The 13,074-nt window shown below is 37.9% G+C and overlaps 1 protein-coding gene across 1 annotated transcript in view; it reads right to left on the bottom strand.

The window, feature by feature from the left end:
• Nucleotides 1-13,074, bottom strand: part of PHF3 (PHD finger protein 3) — a 127,682-nt gene that overhangs the window by 15,754 nt on the left and 98,854 nt on the right. The window contains exons 12-14 of the mRNA XM_006835745.1: nt 4,523-4,718; nt 3,941-4,088; nt 2,021-2,110 (exon numbers count right to left, since the gene is read on the bottom strand). Coding sequence (XP_006835808.1) covers nt 2,021-2,110; nt 3,941-4,088; nt 4,523-4,718 — 434 coding nt within the window. The remainder of the gene's footprint in view (nt 1-2,020; nt 2,111-3,940; nt 4,089-4,522; nt 4,719-13,074) is intronic.

Raw genomic sequence — 13,074 nt, 5'->3', positions numbered from 1 at the left:
GAAGTGACTGGCTTACAAGGGTTCAAGAAGGAGCTTAGTTAAGAGTGTGGGGGGAAAGAAAGAGTCCCCACTGAATAGCTATCATCTTGTCTAGATGGGTCTGGTGAAAGGAGATGGGGATAAGATTCCTAAGATTCAACAGTGAATAACTGTTATCATGACTAATCGCGACTGTCACACTTGTAAAGGTAGAAGTTTTGTAACAAAAAAAGGGGAGTTGTTAATAGTACAGTCCAGAAACAGAGGACCCTAGGATCACCAAGAGAGGAATGCACAAATAAAATGTGGGACCTTATCCAGAGAAGCAGCAGTGCCAGAGATGGAGGCAGATATGGGGGCATGTAGAGAGGGAGCGGCTGAGGATTCTAGATTCATCAACTAAGAACAGAAGGACTAAGAACTGGTGACCAGGAGCAGACTTGCAGAATGTGCCCTTTGGAGATGTAATTTATTATATACGCCTGAGTGGGTTTTTTAAAAAAAAGCTAAAGTGGATAGAGAGAAACACCAAATACTGATGGTATATGGAGGGGATTATAATCAATGTAATGAAACAAGTCATATGAATTGTTGAATGTGAAACTAATGATGTACCCTGTAAAATCCTTAAATTAAAAAAAAAAAAAAAAAAAAGAAACAGGAAATAGACAAAAAAATTACTGATAGAGGAAACTATCTCTCAGTTATCAATTCTACTCTTTCCCTCCTATTAGTAATTGTGGTTGTTGTTGTTAGATGTCGTCGTCAAGTCAGTTCAGACCCATAGCGGCACAGTATAGGGTTTTCCAAGGAGCAGCTGGCAAGGCTGAACCACTAACCTTGCAGTTAGCAGTCCAGTGCTTGTCCTACAGTACCACTCCTGGACTCCACTATTAATAACGTTGCTATTGTTAAGTGCCACCAAGGCCAACTCATATAAATCTGCATAGGGTTTCTGAGGAATAGCTGGTGGGTTTAAACCACCTATCTTGTAGTTAGTATTCTTGTGCGTATCCTACATCACCACACCAGGACTCCTGTATCAGTAACAACAACCCTTAATGTTTAGCTGTGCACATGGCCATTTAATAGTGACTGGATTTCCCAATCTCTCTAGCAAAACTAGGTAATGCTCTGTGACAAAGTTCTTGCCAACAGAAGTTACAGGCAGAGAAGTGATGACTATAATTCCTGGGTCTTACCTTTCAAACATCTGGACATGTATTTCTCATTTTTTCCCATTTGTTGCTGATGAGTCTGATTTGACCATGTTTGATTAATAGGAAATAAATGGAAATAGCTGAATAACCAAAAAAGATGAGCCCAGTATCTCTGAATGATCTTGTAGAACCAGAATCACCTTGTTGTTGTTGTTAAGTGCCCTCGAGTCGGTTCTGACCCATAGCGACCCTGTACAGGCTTTCCGAGGCTGTAAATCTTTATGGAAGCAGAACGCCTCATCTTTCTCCGGCGGAGCGGCTGGTAGTTTCGAACTGCTGGCCTTAAGGTTTGCAGCCCGATTTGTAACCACTACGCTACCAGAGCTCCTTCACTTAACCACCCTAAATTACTAGCCTACTGAATACAAGAGAAAAATAACTTCTGCTATTTTTTGAATCACTGTGTGTTAGGGTCTCTTTATTGCATATTGCAGGACCTAGTCCTGTGTCCTAAGGAAAACAACTGTCTATAAGCAAGGTAAGGCAAAATTTCATCAAGAATAACTTAAGAGCACTCTTTTGTAAAACATTGATGGGCTCTGCAGAGAAAACATTCCGTTATATAAATATATTATATATATACTGTTTTCCCACCCAAGTGTTAGTGAACGACTTTAGTTCAGTTTTGTGAGGCATATCATATAGTTTTAGATCTGTATTGATTCTAATCAGCAGACTCAAATATATTCTAATAGATTAAAAAAAAAAATCTAATAACTATGAGATTATTTTGCTTCCACAGGAGATGTTGTACAAGAACTCTTGAATTTTTACTTCTAAACATTCTCCTGTGCCGGTAGAGTGAAAAAAGTTTTCCTTACCTTGGTTCCTGAGGCTTTTATTTTTTCCACATAATCCCAAACGGTTTGAGGTGATATCCTGCCACCAACCTGAATACTATCTGGCAGATCCTGTAGTAGAAAATTAATGGTGATTATGTATACAGAATTAATATTTATTTATACTATAAGTCAGACAAATTTAGCTTTAAGACTAATTTGAAATGATAATGAAAACAAGTAAATAAAAATATTGTGAAATTTGTTGTTGTTAAATGCTATCGAGTTGGTTCTTACTCATAATGACGCTATATAGGGTTTCTGAGGCTTTTAAATCTTTGTAGAAGCAGAAAGCCTCATCTTTCTCCCAGAGTGGCTGATGGACTCGAACCGGCAACCTTGTGGTTCGCAGTCTCATGCCTATCCTATTGAGCTGCCATGTTCCATTGTGAAATCGATCAGAAAATATCATATATATTAGGATAATCATTAGGTTTTACCTCAAATACCAACTTCAACTGACTGAAGTGGATGCCCAAGATACAGCTATACTAAGAAAGAGACTGAAGTCAGGCCAGATCTCAGTAGGAAAGACAAGCACAGAAAAAGGAAGCAGCAGTAAACACGCAACATTAACAATCCAGGATGGGTACATTAGCTTTCAGAATATTAAGGAAGTAAAGGCCCCACCCCACACCCCTTTTTGTGTGTGTATGTGTGGCAAGAAAGCTGTTAAACCATTAACAGACAAATTTCAGAGATTGCGAAATCTAATTATAAAGTATATTTTTGTACTCTAGACACTGCATAAAGCACATCATAATGTAAAACTACTTTTAAGAAAGCACAATCTTTCTGAAAACAGATGAGCAAGTATATATAAAATCAATTAAGAATTATGCAAGTAAGAACATTAACACAACTGTTAAATATACACACAGAACATTTACCTTGATATGAAAAAATTTTGGCCTAATCCAAAGAAATGCAAACTTTGTTAGCCTTAAAAAACAATAGATATATAAAATACTGAAAAAACTTAAAAACAAAAAATAATAACCTGCCTTCAGAATCACTAGAATAAACACAAATGCTAAAAGTTAATGTTAGATATGAACAGAGTAAACCTCAAAATAAAATATTAACATACATATACATACCTACATAAATATGATACATATACATTGATTAATTTTTCTTCTACACATACAGAAAGACACACATTTTCTTCAAATTACTGGAAAATGTCATACTTTCTGGAGTCCTAGTATGGAATTGTAGGGTAAGCATTGGGCTGCTAACTGCAAAGTCAGCGGTTCAAACCCAGCAGCCACTCCTCAAAAACCCTGTACAGTGATGAGCTGCAACTAACTCAAAGGCACTTAACAATCGTTTACATTCCACTAACACTGCACTAAGAGTTCCTCCCATTCTCTTAGGTATAAAATAAAGGGTATTATTTCAGCAATTAAAATCACAGATCTCATGGGGTTATCAATTAGCTTGTAAAGCTTCAATTTCAGTTTACACTGGAGTTCACAGAAACAGACAAGTGAATTCCATCCTGTACTCCAGAATTAAAGCTGTAAATCTAGGGATACATAAAAAGTAGGCCCACAGTGACCCTGTTTAGTATTTCCGAGGAGCGGCTGGTGAGCCTGAACCACCAACCTTGTGGATCAAACAGATTTTGCAATCCAGTGCATTAACCTACCACACCCATAGTCCATACCAGGACTCCATTCTCTGACATAGTGAGGCAAATACTGGAAAACATGCAATGCAGGGCATGTGAATACAGTTTTTCCACAATTCTGAAATTCATTTTAAAATTCATACTTCCATTAATTAAGCTGTTTAAGAATCACAGAATAGATATATTTATTGTGAACTTCAAAGTTTTTAAAGTATTTTTCCCTGCCTGCTGCATTCAGAAATACACATGGTAGAAATTCACAGTACCTCTGTCAAGTACTCAGGAGAGCCTGACACTGGGTAGGCTTTGGTAACAAATTTTGCCACAGAAGGCATGTTGATAAAACCTTTCCAGATGAAGTTCAAACGAGCCAGGAATGTAGATTCAACCTCAATGGTTCCAGGCATCTCAGGACTAGAAAATGACATTAAAAAATTAGCAGTCATTAGTAAAGGGCAAAGTATGTAAAGATGATTGATTAAAAGCGTTAACATTCTCACTTTACAAAGTTACATTTACTTAGCTGTGTTGTACAAAGTCATCCTACTTGGTTTAAGTGGAATATGGCCCAACAAATATGTATATATTTAATAACCTATTTCCTGTCTCTTGGGACCAACATAGTTAAAAATAATTTTAAAGTCTTTTCTTTATGTACTCAAACCTCTAAATTAACTTTCAGTCTTATTCTTTTCTCCCAATTAGACTAGAGAAAGGTGTATGATACTTTCTCAAAAGAAAGGTTCCTAAGAGATACAGTACTTTTCTTGGTTTTGAAGATCTCCTAGTATAGCTTGCTAAAGATTTATAAATAACTATTATAGAAATTATCACTAAGAGAAAATTACCGTGGAGCAGGAGAGAATGCTGACTTTGGAGACTCTTGCTTCTCATCTTCAAAGAATTCAGAAGCCAAAATAGTGGACGTTGAAGACAATGCATCCGCTATACTTTCTGCTTCATTGTCTGAATGTTTACGAGATACTCCAACAACAACTTTTACTTTTTTTGGAGAAAGATCATCTACAGGTGGTGCCATTCGACCTAAACTCAGAAGACACCAAAATAAAACATTTCTGCAAGGTGTAATTTCTACAGATCTTCACTTTCTAAAGCTATTTTTCAGCTCCCTGAATAAATTTTGAGTAACTATCACTGGACGGCAAGGTTGGTTTGAACTGCAAAGTCAGTGGTTCAAACTCACCAGTTGCTCCTTGGAAACCCAAACCGTATACAGGGTCACTATGAGTTGGAACCACCTCCACAGCACTCAACAAGAACAACAAAACATATTTTTTACTATCATCATTACTCATAATGAGCTGTATTTCATCGTATTTAAGAATCAACAGGGAATTTACTAGAGTCCCACCATCCAGATTTCTATTTTATAAAAGAACCTAACTAAGCTTATCTGAAATGTAATTCATAACATACCTAACAACAGGAATATGTGTGAACTCCTGAGCCCAAAGACACTGAGCCAGCCACTGAAGGGTGAGTTAAGAATGAAGCAGCCAGCTGACCTGAAGAGGAAGGAGGCATGCGAGAAGTCCCAGACTCGCAGATAGTACCCAATGGACCTAGCATGGATGGCTTGCTGACCAGAATTTAGCCAGATGAAGATAAAGAAGTATGATACAGGAAATTAGTGTAAATTGCTACAAACTGATGAACTGGACCCTTGATTATGGATGAGGCTGCCCCAAATTTCAATCGAATAGAGAATTCTTCATATCAAGTATAAAGCATATCTCCTCAGTACACAGGGTTGATAAGGACAGGTAACTTAGACTTCGGCTACCAAAATTGGGGGGCTATAAAGGCAAGAAATGGCTGACGTATAGGCTTTCATGAGGGTGCTTAGTGTCAGAAGAAGGAGAGTAAGAAAGAAACCCTACTGAATAGTTTTCCCCCTGTCCAGATGGGTCTTGGGATGAAGGGGACAGGATTTTATGAATCAATTGCAAGTAATTGCTTTCAGATCTAATGGTGATTGTCACACTGTAAGAGATGCAACTAAAAGGGGGGAACAGTTAATTTGTTATTTCAGGAACAGGAAACACCTATGACCATCAATAGGGAAGAACATGAGAGGAGCAAGGGATCCCAGCCAGAAAAGCAGCAATAACAGAGATGATGGAGGTGATGGCATAACAAACACAGAACCACAGTGGACTATGGCCCACAGACTGAGAAAATCAGTGTGCCTGCGGGCAAGAGGCTAGCTTGCAAAATGTGCCCTTTGGACATCTAAATGAATATATATACATAAAAAAAAAGAAAAAAGGTAATAGAGATAAATACTGTTGGCTAAGGAGCTCTGGTAGCGTAGTGGTTACGGATCAGGCTGCTAACCTCACGGTCAGCAGTTCGAACACGGGAGAAAGATGAGGCTTTCTGCCCCCGTAAAGATTTACAGCCTCAGAAACCCTGTACAGGGTCGCTATGAGTCGGAACCGACTCCACAGCACATAAACACAAGGGTGCATGGAGGGGATTGTAATTATTACAATGATCTGCTGAATGTAAAAATGGCGACCTGCTCTGTAAGCCTTCACTCATTCAATACACAATGAAAGCTTTAAAAAATAAGAAGAAAAAAATAATATAAGGAGTCCTGGTGTGGCACTGAGGGTTAATGTATTAGACTGCAAAGTCAGTTTGAACTGCAGTTCAAGCTCACCAGCCACTCCTCAGAAACCGTATACAGGGTCAGTATGAGCTGGAACCAACTCGACAGAACTTCACAACAACATATATATACTATGCAGAGTGTTACTTATACTTAATCTCCTTTTGTAAATCATTTCACACATATCCTCACATAATTACAAAACAATTAGAAGTAACTGTGTAATGTTGTAAGCTGCTGCCACATCAAATTCACTTCACGGTAATGTGGGCAAAGTAGAATTGCTCTGTAAGGTTTTCAGATATGACCTTTTGGAAGCAGATTATCAGACAGCTTCCAAGGTGCCTCTAGTTGGGTTTGACCCACCAATCTTTTGGTGTAAGTATAGTAGTTAGCTGCTTGTGCCAACTTGTTGCTGTTGTTAAGTGCTGTTGAGTCAATTCTGACCCATAACGACCCCATATAAGGCTTCCAAGGAGCAGCTGGTGAGCTTGAACCACCGAACGTGCAGTTCAAATGACCTTGCAGTCTGACACATTAGCTCACAGCGCCACCTAGAGACCCATAAATATGGAATCAATGAGAGATTTCCTCTCTTACCAATTTGAAAAATTAGGAAAACAGAATGCTAAAACATGTCAGGATAAACTGACACAAAGTGCTATTACTAGAAATCAAAATAAATTTCTTGACAAATATTTTTAAACTAAACTACAACAAATCCCAACAGTCTTGAAAAGTAACTTGAAGAAATGAATAAAGCAAGTTAACTCATGATAATGTATGCACAGCGCAGTACTACTTACTTACAGTTGTTAATACAACTTGAGCAACATTATTGTTATGTGGCATTAAGTCGGTACCGACTCATAGTGACCCTATGCACAACAGAATGAAACGCTGTCTGATCCAGTGACAACCTCACAATCGTCACTATGTCTGAGCCCATTGCTGCTGAAACTGTGTTAATCCATTCTCGTTGGGGTCTTCCTCTTTATCTCTTAACTCTCCACTTTACAAACACAATACACTTCTCCAGGGAACTGGTCCCTCCTGATAATATGCCCAAAGTATGAGAGGTCAAGTTTTGCCATCCTGGCTTCCAAAGAGCATTCTGGCTGTACTTCTTCCAACACAGATTTTTTTTTTTTTTATTCTTCCAGCGCATATTTGTTACGAACTGGGCTGTCAGCCTCAAGGTCAGCAGTTTGAAACTACCAGATGTTCCGCAGGAGAAAGATGAGGCTTTCTGCTCCTGTAAAGATTTACAGCCTCAGAAACCCTGTACAGGGTCACTATGAGTCAAAACCAACTCTACGGTAAACCACCTCCACAGCCAGGCCACGGTACTTTTGATATTCTCCTCCAACACCATAACTCAAATTCTTCTACGGTCTTCCTTACTCACTGTCCAACTTTCATGTACATATGAAGTTACTCAATGTATCATGGCATGGATCAGGAGCACCTAAGTCCTCAAATTGACATCTTTGCTCTTTAACACTTTAAAGACATCTTGTGCAGCAGATTTGCCTATGTAGTTTGATTTCTTGACTGCTACTTCCATAAGTGTTGATGACCGATTAAGCAAAATGAAGTCTTTGACAACTTCAATCTTTTATCCATTTATGTTGATGTTGTTTACTGGTCCATTGGTGAGGATTTTTGTTTTCGTTACATTGAGGTGCAGTCCATACTGAAGGCTGTGGTCTCTGATCTTCATCAGTAAGTATTTTAAGTCCTCTTTGCTTTCAGCAAGCAATGTTATATCATGTGCGTATTCCAGGTCGTTAATTAGTCTTACTCCAACTATGATGCTATGTTTTTCTTCACATAACCCAGTTTTTTGGCTTATTTGCTCAGCATGTAGACTGAGTAAGTATGGTGAAAAAGAATACAACCCTGGTACACACCTTTCCTAATTTTAAACCATTTGGTGTTCTCTTGTTCTGTTTGACTAGCATTCCAACATTAATAAACTTTAAAAGAAAGTGAGTGAAAACACAGGGAGAAATGTAAGCACTAAAGGGATAGAGGTTGTTGTTGTTGTTAAGTACCACTCAGTTGGTAAATACTATTATATACACAAGCCTGCAACAATAGTGTTGTATGGGCAGATACACAGACTGAAAGGGTATGGGAGAGAAAGTGTAAGTGTATACCCACAAATATATAAGAGTTTAACAGAGGACATCAGTACATGGATATTTAACTTTGCTGCAAACACACCTATGAATATGATGGAGCACAGATGAGACAAAATGATGAAAACTTCTTACCATTACTTAACATTACCAAATACCTTAAGACAATGAGTTGCTGGACCTGGGGGCTTAGGACCATAGTTTCAGGGGACACCTTGGTCAACTGGCATAACACAGTCCACAAAGACAATGTATTAACATCCTTTTTTGGTGAATATCAACTTGGATCTTTTGTAGTTCATGAGCAGCCATCTAAGCTGCCACTATTAGTATCTCCATGTGCAGAAGAAAAAAAGGGTGATGAAAACTGAAGATATTTGGAATCAACTAGTCCAATGGACTAACAGAACACATGAAAATCAGTCTCCATGACTCAGAGACCAGAAGAACTAGATAATGCCAGACTCTACCAACTGCTCTGGAAGTGACATTAGAAGGTCCCAGATAGGGTAAAATGTGGAACAAAATACAAAATTACAAAAAAAGACCATGCTTACTGGTTGGAAAAAGAATAAAGGAACCCAAAACTATGGCCATCCTTCAGGTCTGAAATGAAATTCACCCGCATGGCCCAATTTTCAGCCAAGTGGTAGACAGGAGTATAGGGGGACAACAACACTAGTAAAGTCTGCTCATCACAGAACTGTCAACCATTTAGGATCAGAAAGGCAATATTTACCTGAGGACAAAGTTCAGAAAGGTTGGGAAAGAGGGAGGAAATCACAACCACAGGGAGGAAGTAGGACACCTACTGTTACATGGAGGGGATTACAATCAAGATGAAAAAAAAGTGAATGATTTGTTGAATGTAAAACTGATGATGTACTATGTAAACCTTCACTCAATGTATAATAAAGAAGTTTTAGAAAAGAAAATGACACTGGTTTTAAACTATAGCTTCAAGAAGGAAAAGAATGACACAAATTTTCTGAAAATCTAGTAGTATTTAACAAATGTTCTGTTGTTGTTGTGTGCCATGGAGTCAGTTCCGACTCATAGCGACCCTCCACAGGGTTTCCGAGGCTGTAAATCTTTACGGGAGCAGAAAGCCTCATCTTTCTCCCACGGAACAGCTGGTAATTTCGAACTGCTGACCTTGCAGCTTGCGGCCTGATTCGTAACCACTACGCTACCAGAGCTCCTTTGTGTACTATCATTAAATTTATTGAAATGTTACTGTAAAATGATTAAAATTATATAAAAATAACTATAAGCATTTTTATTCACCTCTTCCCCAGAAAACAACTATCTGCGTATGCTTTTAAAATCCTATAGCCCAGCTGATATGAAGTGAGGTGAGATGCACAAGAATGGCCAAATATGCAGCCAGTACCCATTTGACCTAGCTTCAATGGCTTGATGATCAGAACTCGACTAGAGGAAGATTAAAACAAAAATTTTGTGATAAAGGAAACAAGTGTAAATTGCTACAATTTGATGAACTTGACCTATACTTATGGATGTAGTAGCTCAAAATACCAAACGAGAGGGACAGAGTCTTCACAACAAGGATCAAACATATCCCCTCTGTATACAGGGTTGATAGGGATAAGCAACTCAGACATAGGCTACCGGCTGGCTTATAAGTTTTCAAGAGAGAGTTTAGTTTCAGAGTGCAGGTGAAGGTTGAATCGTCACTGAATAGTGTTCATCTTGATTAGATGGGTCTGGTGAAAAGGAGATGGGGATAAGATTCTTATGATTCAACAGTGAGTAATTGTTACCATGACTAATTGTGATTGTCACAATTGTAAAGGCAAAAGTTTTTTAACATAAAGGCGGGAGTAATCTTACATTCCAGGAACAAAGGACTCTAGGACCACCAAGAGTGAAAAGCATGAAAGGAATGTGGAGCCCTATCCAGAGAAGCAGGGACACCAGAGATAGAGGCAAAGATGATGAGATGACATACAGAGCAGCTGAAGACTCTGACTTGTGGAAAGAGAAAGGCTGTGTGCTTGCAGCCAGGAGGCAAGTCTTGCAGAATGTGCCCTTGGGTTGTTTAAGTGATTATATATTTCTGAGTGTTTTTGTGTACATAAAAAAAAAAAAAATCCCAGAGGGAACAGAAGCAAATACTGTTGAATGGTGGTGCATGGAGGGGACTGTAATAATTGCAATGATATGAAATACTATAGGATGATTGCAAAACCGATGTTCTCCCATGTAAACTATCACTCAATGCACAATAAAAGGTTGAAAAAAAATATTATAGCACCATGGATAATTTTCTTTAGGGATAATTATTACTCTCCAGGATCACTATTCTTCTTATTCTCTTATGTTTATATACATTTTCTATAATATGTGAACATAATTTTCAGAATGTTAATGAAGGTTGTTGATAGCATTCTAAAAATTATGTTCACATATTATAGAAAATGTATATAAAGGCAAAGATTGAAAATTTTCAGGATGCTATCAACTACATTCATTAAAGGAGTCCTGGTGTAGCACTGTGGATTAATCAACTGGACTGCAGTGTCAGTTTGTACTGAGTTCAAGGTCACCAGTCACTCCTTGGAAACCCTATACAGGGTTGTTATGTGTCGCACCTAACTCAAAGGCACTTAACAACAACTTTCATTAACAGGAAATTTACTTCATTTATATTTCATTTATTCGCTAGCATAATGATGAAAGGTAACCTATCAACTAACCTACAGGATTTTTCACGTTACGGAACAAAGTATGTCTCAACAAATCAATCAACTGAATATAAATTAGAACTCATCTATAACATATCCCTAATTTCTTATATGAAATTCCAGCCAATCATTAAAACCAGTCAATACTACCTAATTTGTGTATCCCACAGCCTCTACCATTTTAATTATCATCTCCCACTTGGATTACTATAATGGCCTTCTCTATCTAGTCTCCCACTTTCACTCTTGGTTTCTTCTAATACAAGAGTAAGTCAAAAAAAAGTATTAGTAAAAAAAAAAAAAAAAAAAAACCTTTATAAAGCAAAAATAGCAAAATCTGAAAAAGAGGAAGACTCCAAAACAAATGGACTGACACCATGGCAGTAAGGGGCTCAAGTGTAACAACTGTGAGGATGGTGCAGGACCAGGCAGTGTTTTGCTCTGTTGTGCATAGGGCCACTATGAGTTGGAACCAACTTGACAGCATCTACCAACAGCAAACAATTGTTTCTTGACATATCCTCCATGTAAGTCTATACACTTCTGAAGAAAATGGTGCTTCCATCTCTATAATACTGCCACCAAGAATTCTGTGCTCTCCATTCACACCATGTCAAACCAGCAGTTTGGCATCCTCAAGGGATTCAAATTCTGTCCCTTTTAGATATTGAGTCTGGGGAACAAACAGAAATCTGAAGGGGTAAGATTAGGGCAGTAGGGTACATGGGGTAAAGTTTCCCAATAAAATTCTTATAGAACAGCTCTTGCTATCCTCGAAAAAGGAGAAGAGGCATTGTTGTGATGGGAAAAAATTCTTCAGCAAAAGTTTCCTGGCCTTTTTTCATTCAATTTATTGTGAATTGAATGAAGGTTTATAGACAAGATCATCAGTTTTATATTCAACAAACCATACACACTGTTTCATGTCAGTGATTGCAATCCCTCCCATTCAACAAGTTATCTTACTTCCTCCCTGTAGTTCCTATTTCCATTCCTCCCACCTTCTCAACTTTGTTCTTCACCAAAGTAGATTTCTACTTTCTTAAAACTTCTTCTTAATAAGCTTCCGTGATCATCCTGCATCGTTTGAGAAAATCTATCAAGATAATCCTTTTGGAAACCCCAAATAACAGTCACTATATCTTCTGAGTTGACCTCCCTGCTTTGAATTCAAACCACCCAGCAACCCCTCATTAGCCACTGTACTGTAATTTTTAGAAGGCACCCTAATGAGACAAAGACAAGTAAATTACTGAGAGAACTTGTCTGCAGTCATCCACTGGCATCAGTTTAAACATGTTTTGTTTGGAATAAACCAAAGGATGTACATATAAACTGGAACCTATTAGTAATATGTTTTGATTTGTTGTTGTTAAGTGCATAGGGTTCTGAGGAGTGGCTGGTGGGTGTGAACCACTGACCGTGCAGTTAGCAGTCCAGTGCTTATTCTTCTTAATCTCATATAATCTCTACTAAAATTTCCAAGGATTTTCATAAAATTTCAATCTATGTTACTTACCGTATTACCTGCTAAAAACCCTCCAATCACAATCAACTGCTCTTAGATAAAATTATCCAAATCTTTTATATAACCTACAAAAGTAGCTCATAGCTTTTGATCATGAATATTTTATATTACAGCCCATTATATATACATATACAAACACTCTGTCATATATATGTGTGCCTACAAAGACAGAGGAAAAGACCATTCTAGTTACTACAAATGGCATGAATTTGGGATGAATTCAGGAATAGGAGAAAGTACATGATTATCAAAATTTGTACTGTCGTATAGTCACTGTTTCACAAACTTCACATTATGACTCAACAGTTAGCAGTGTCCACCAAACCAATACTAGGGAAACAAACATCTACTCAAAATTATAAATAATGGTAAGCAAACACAAGTA

This window comes from Chrysochloris asiatica, unplaced genomic scaffold, assembly GCF_000296735.1.
Source record: "Chrysochloris asiatica unplaced genomic scaffold, ChrAsi1.0 scaffold00019, whole genome shotgun sequence".
NCBI lineage: Eukaryota > Metazoa > Chordata > Mammalia > Afrosoricida > Chrysochloridae > Chrysochloris > Chrysochloris asiatica.
The sequence above is the reverse complement of the archived record's forward strand: the minus strand, read 5'-3'. Positions and strand labels throughout refer to the sequence as shown.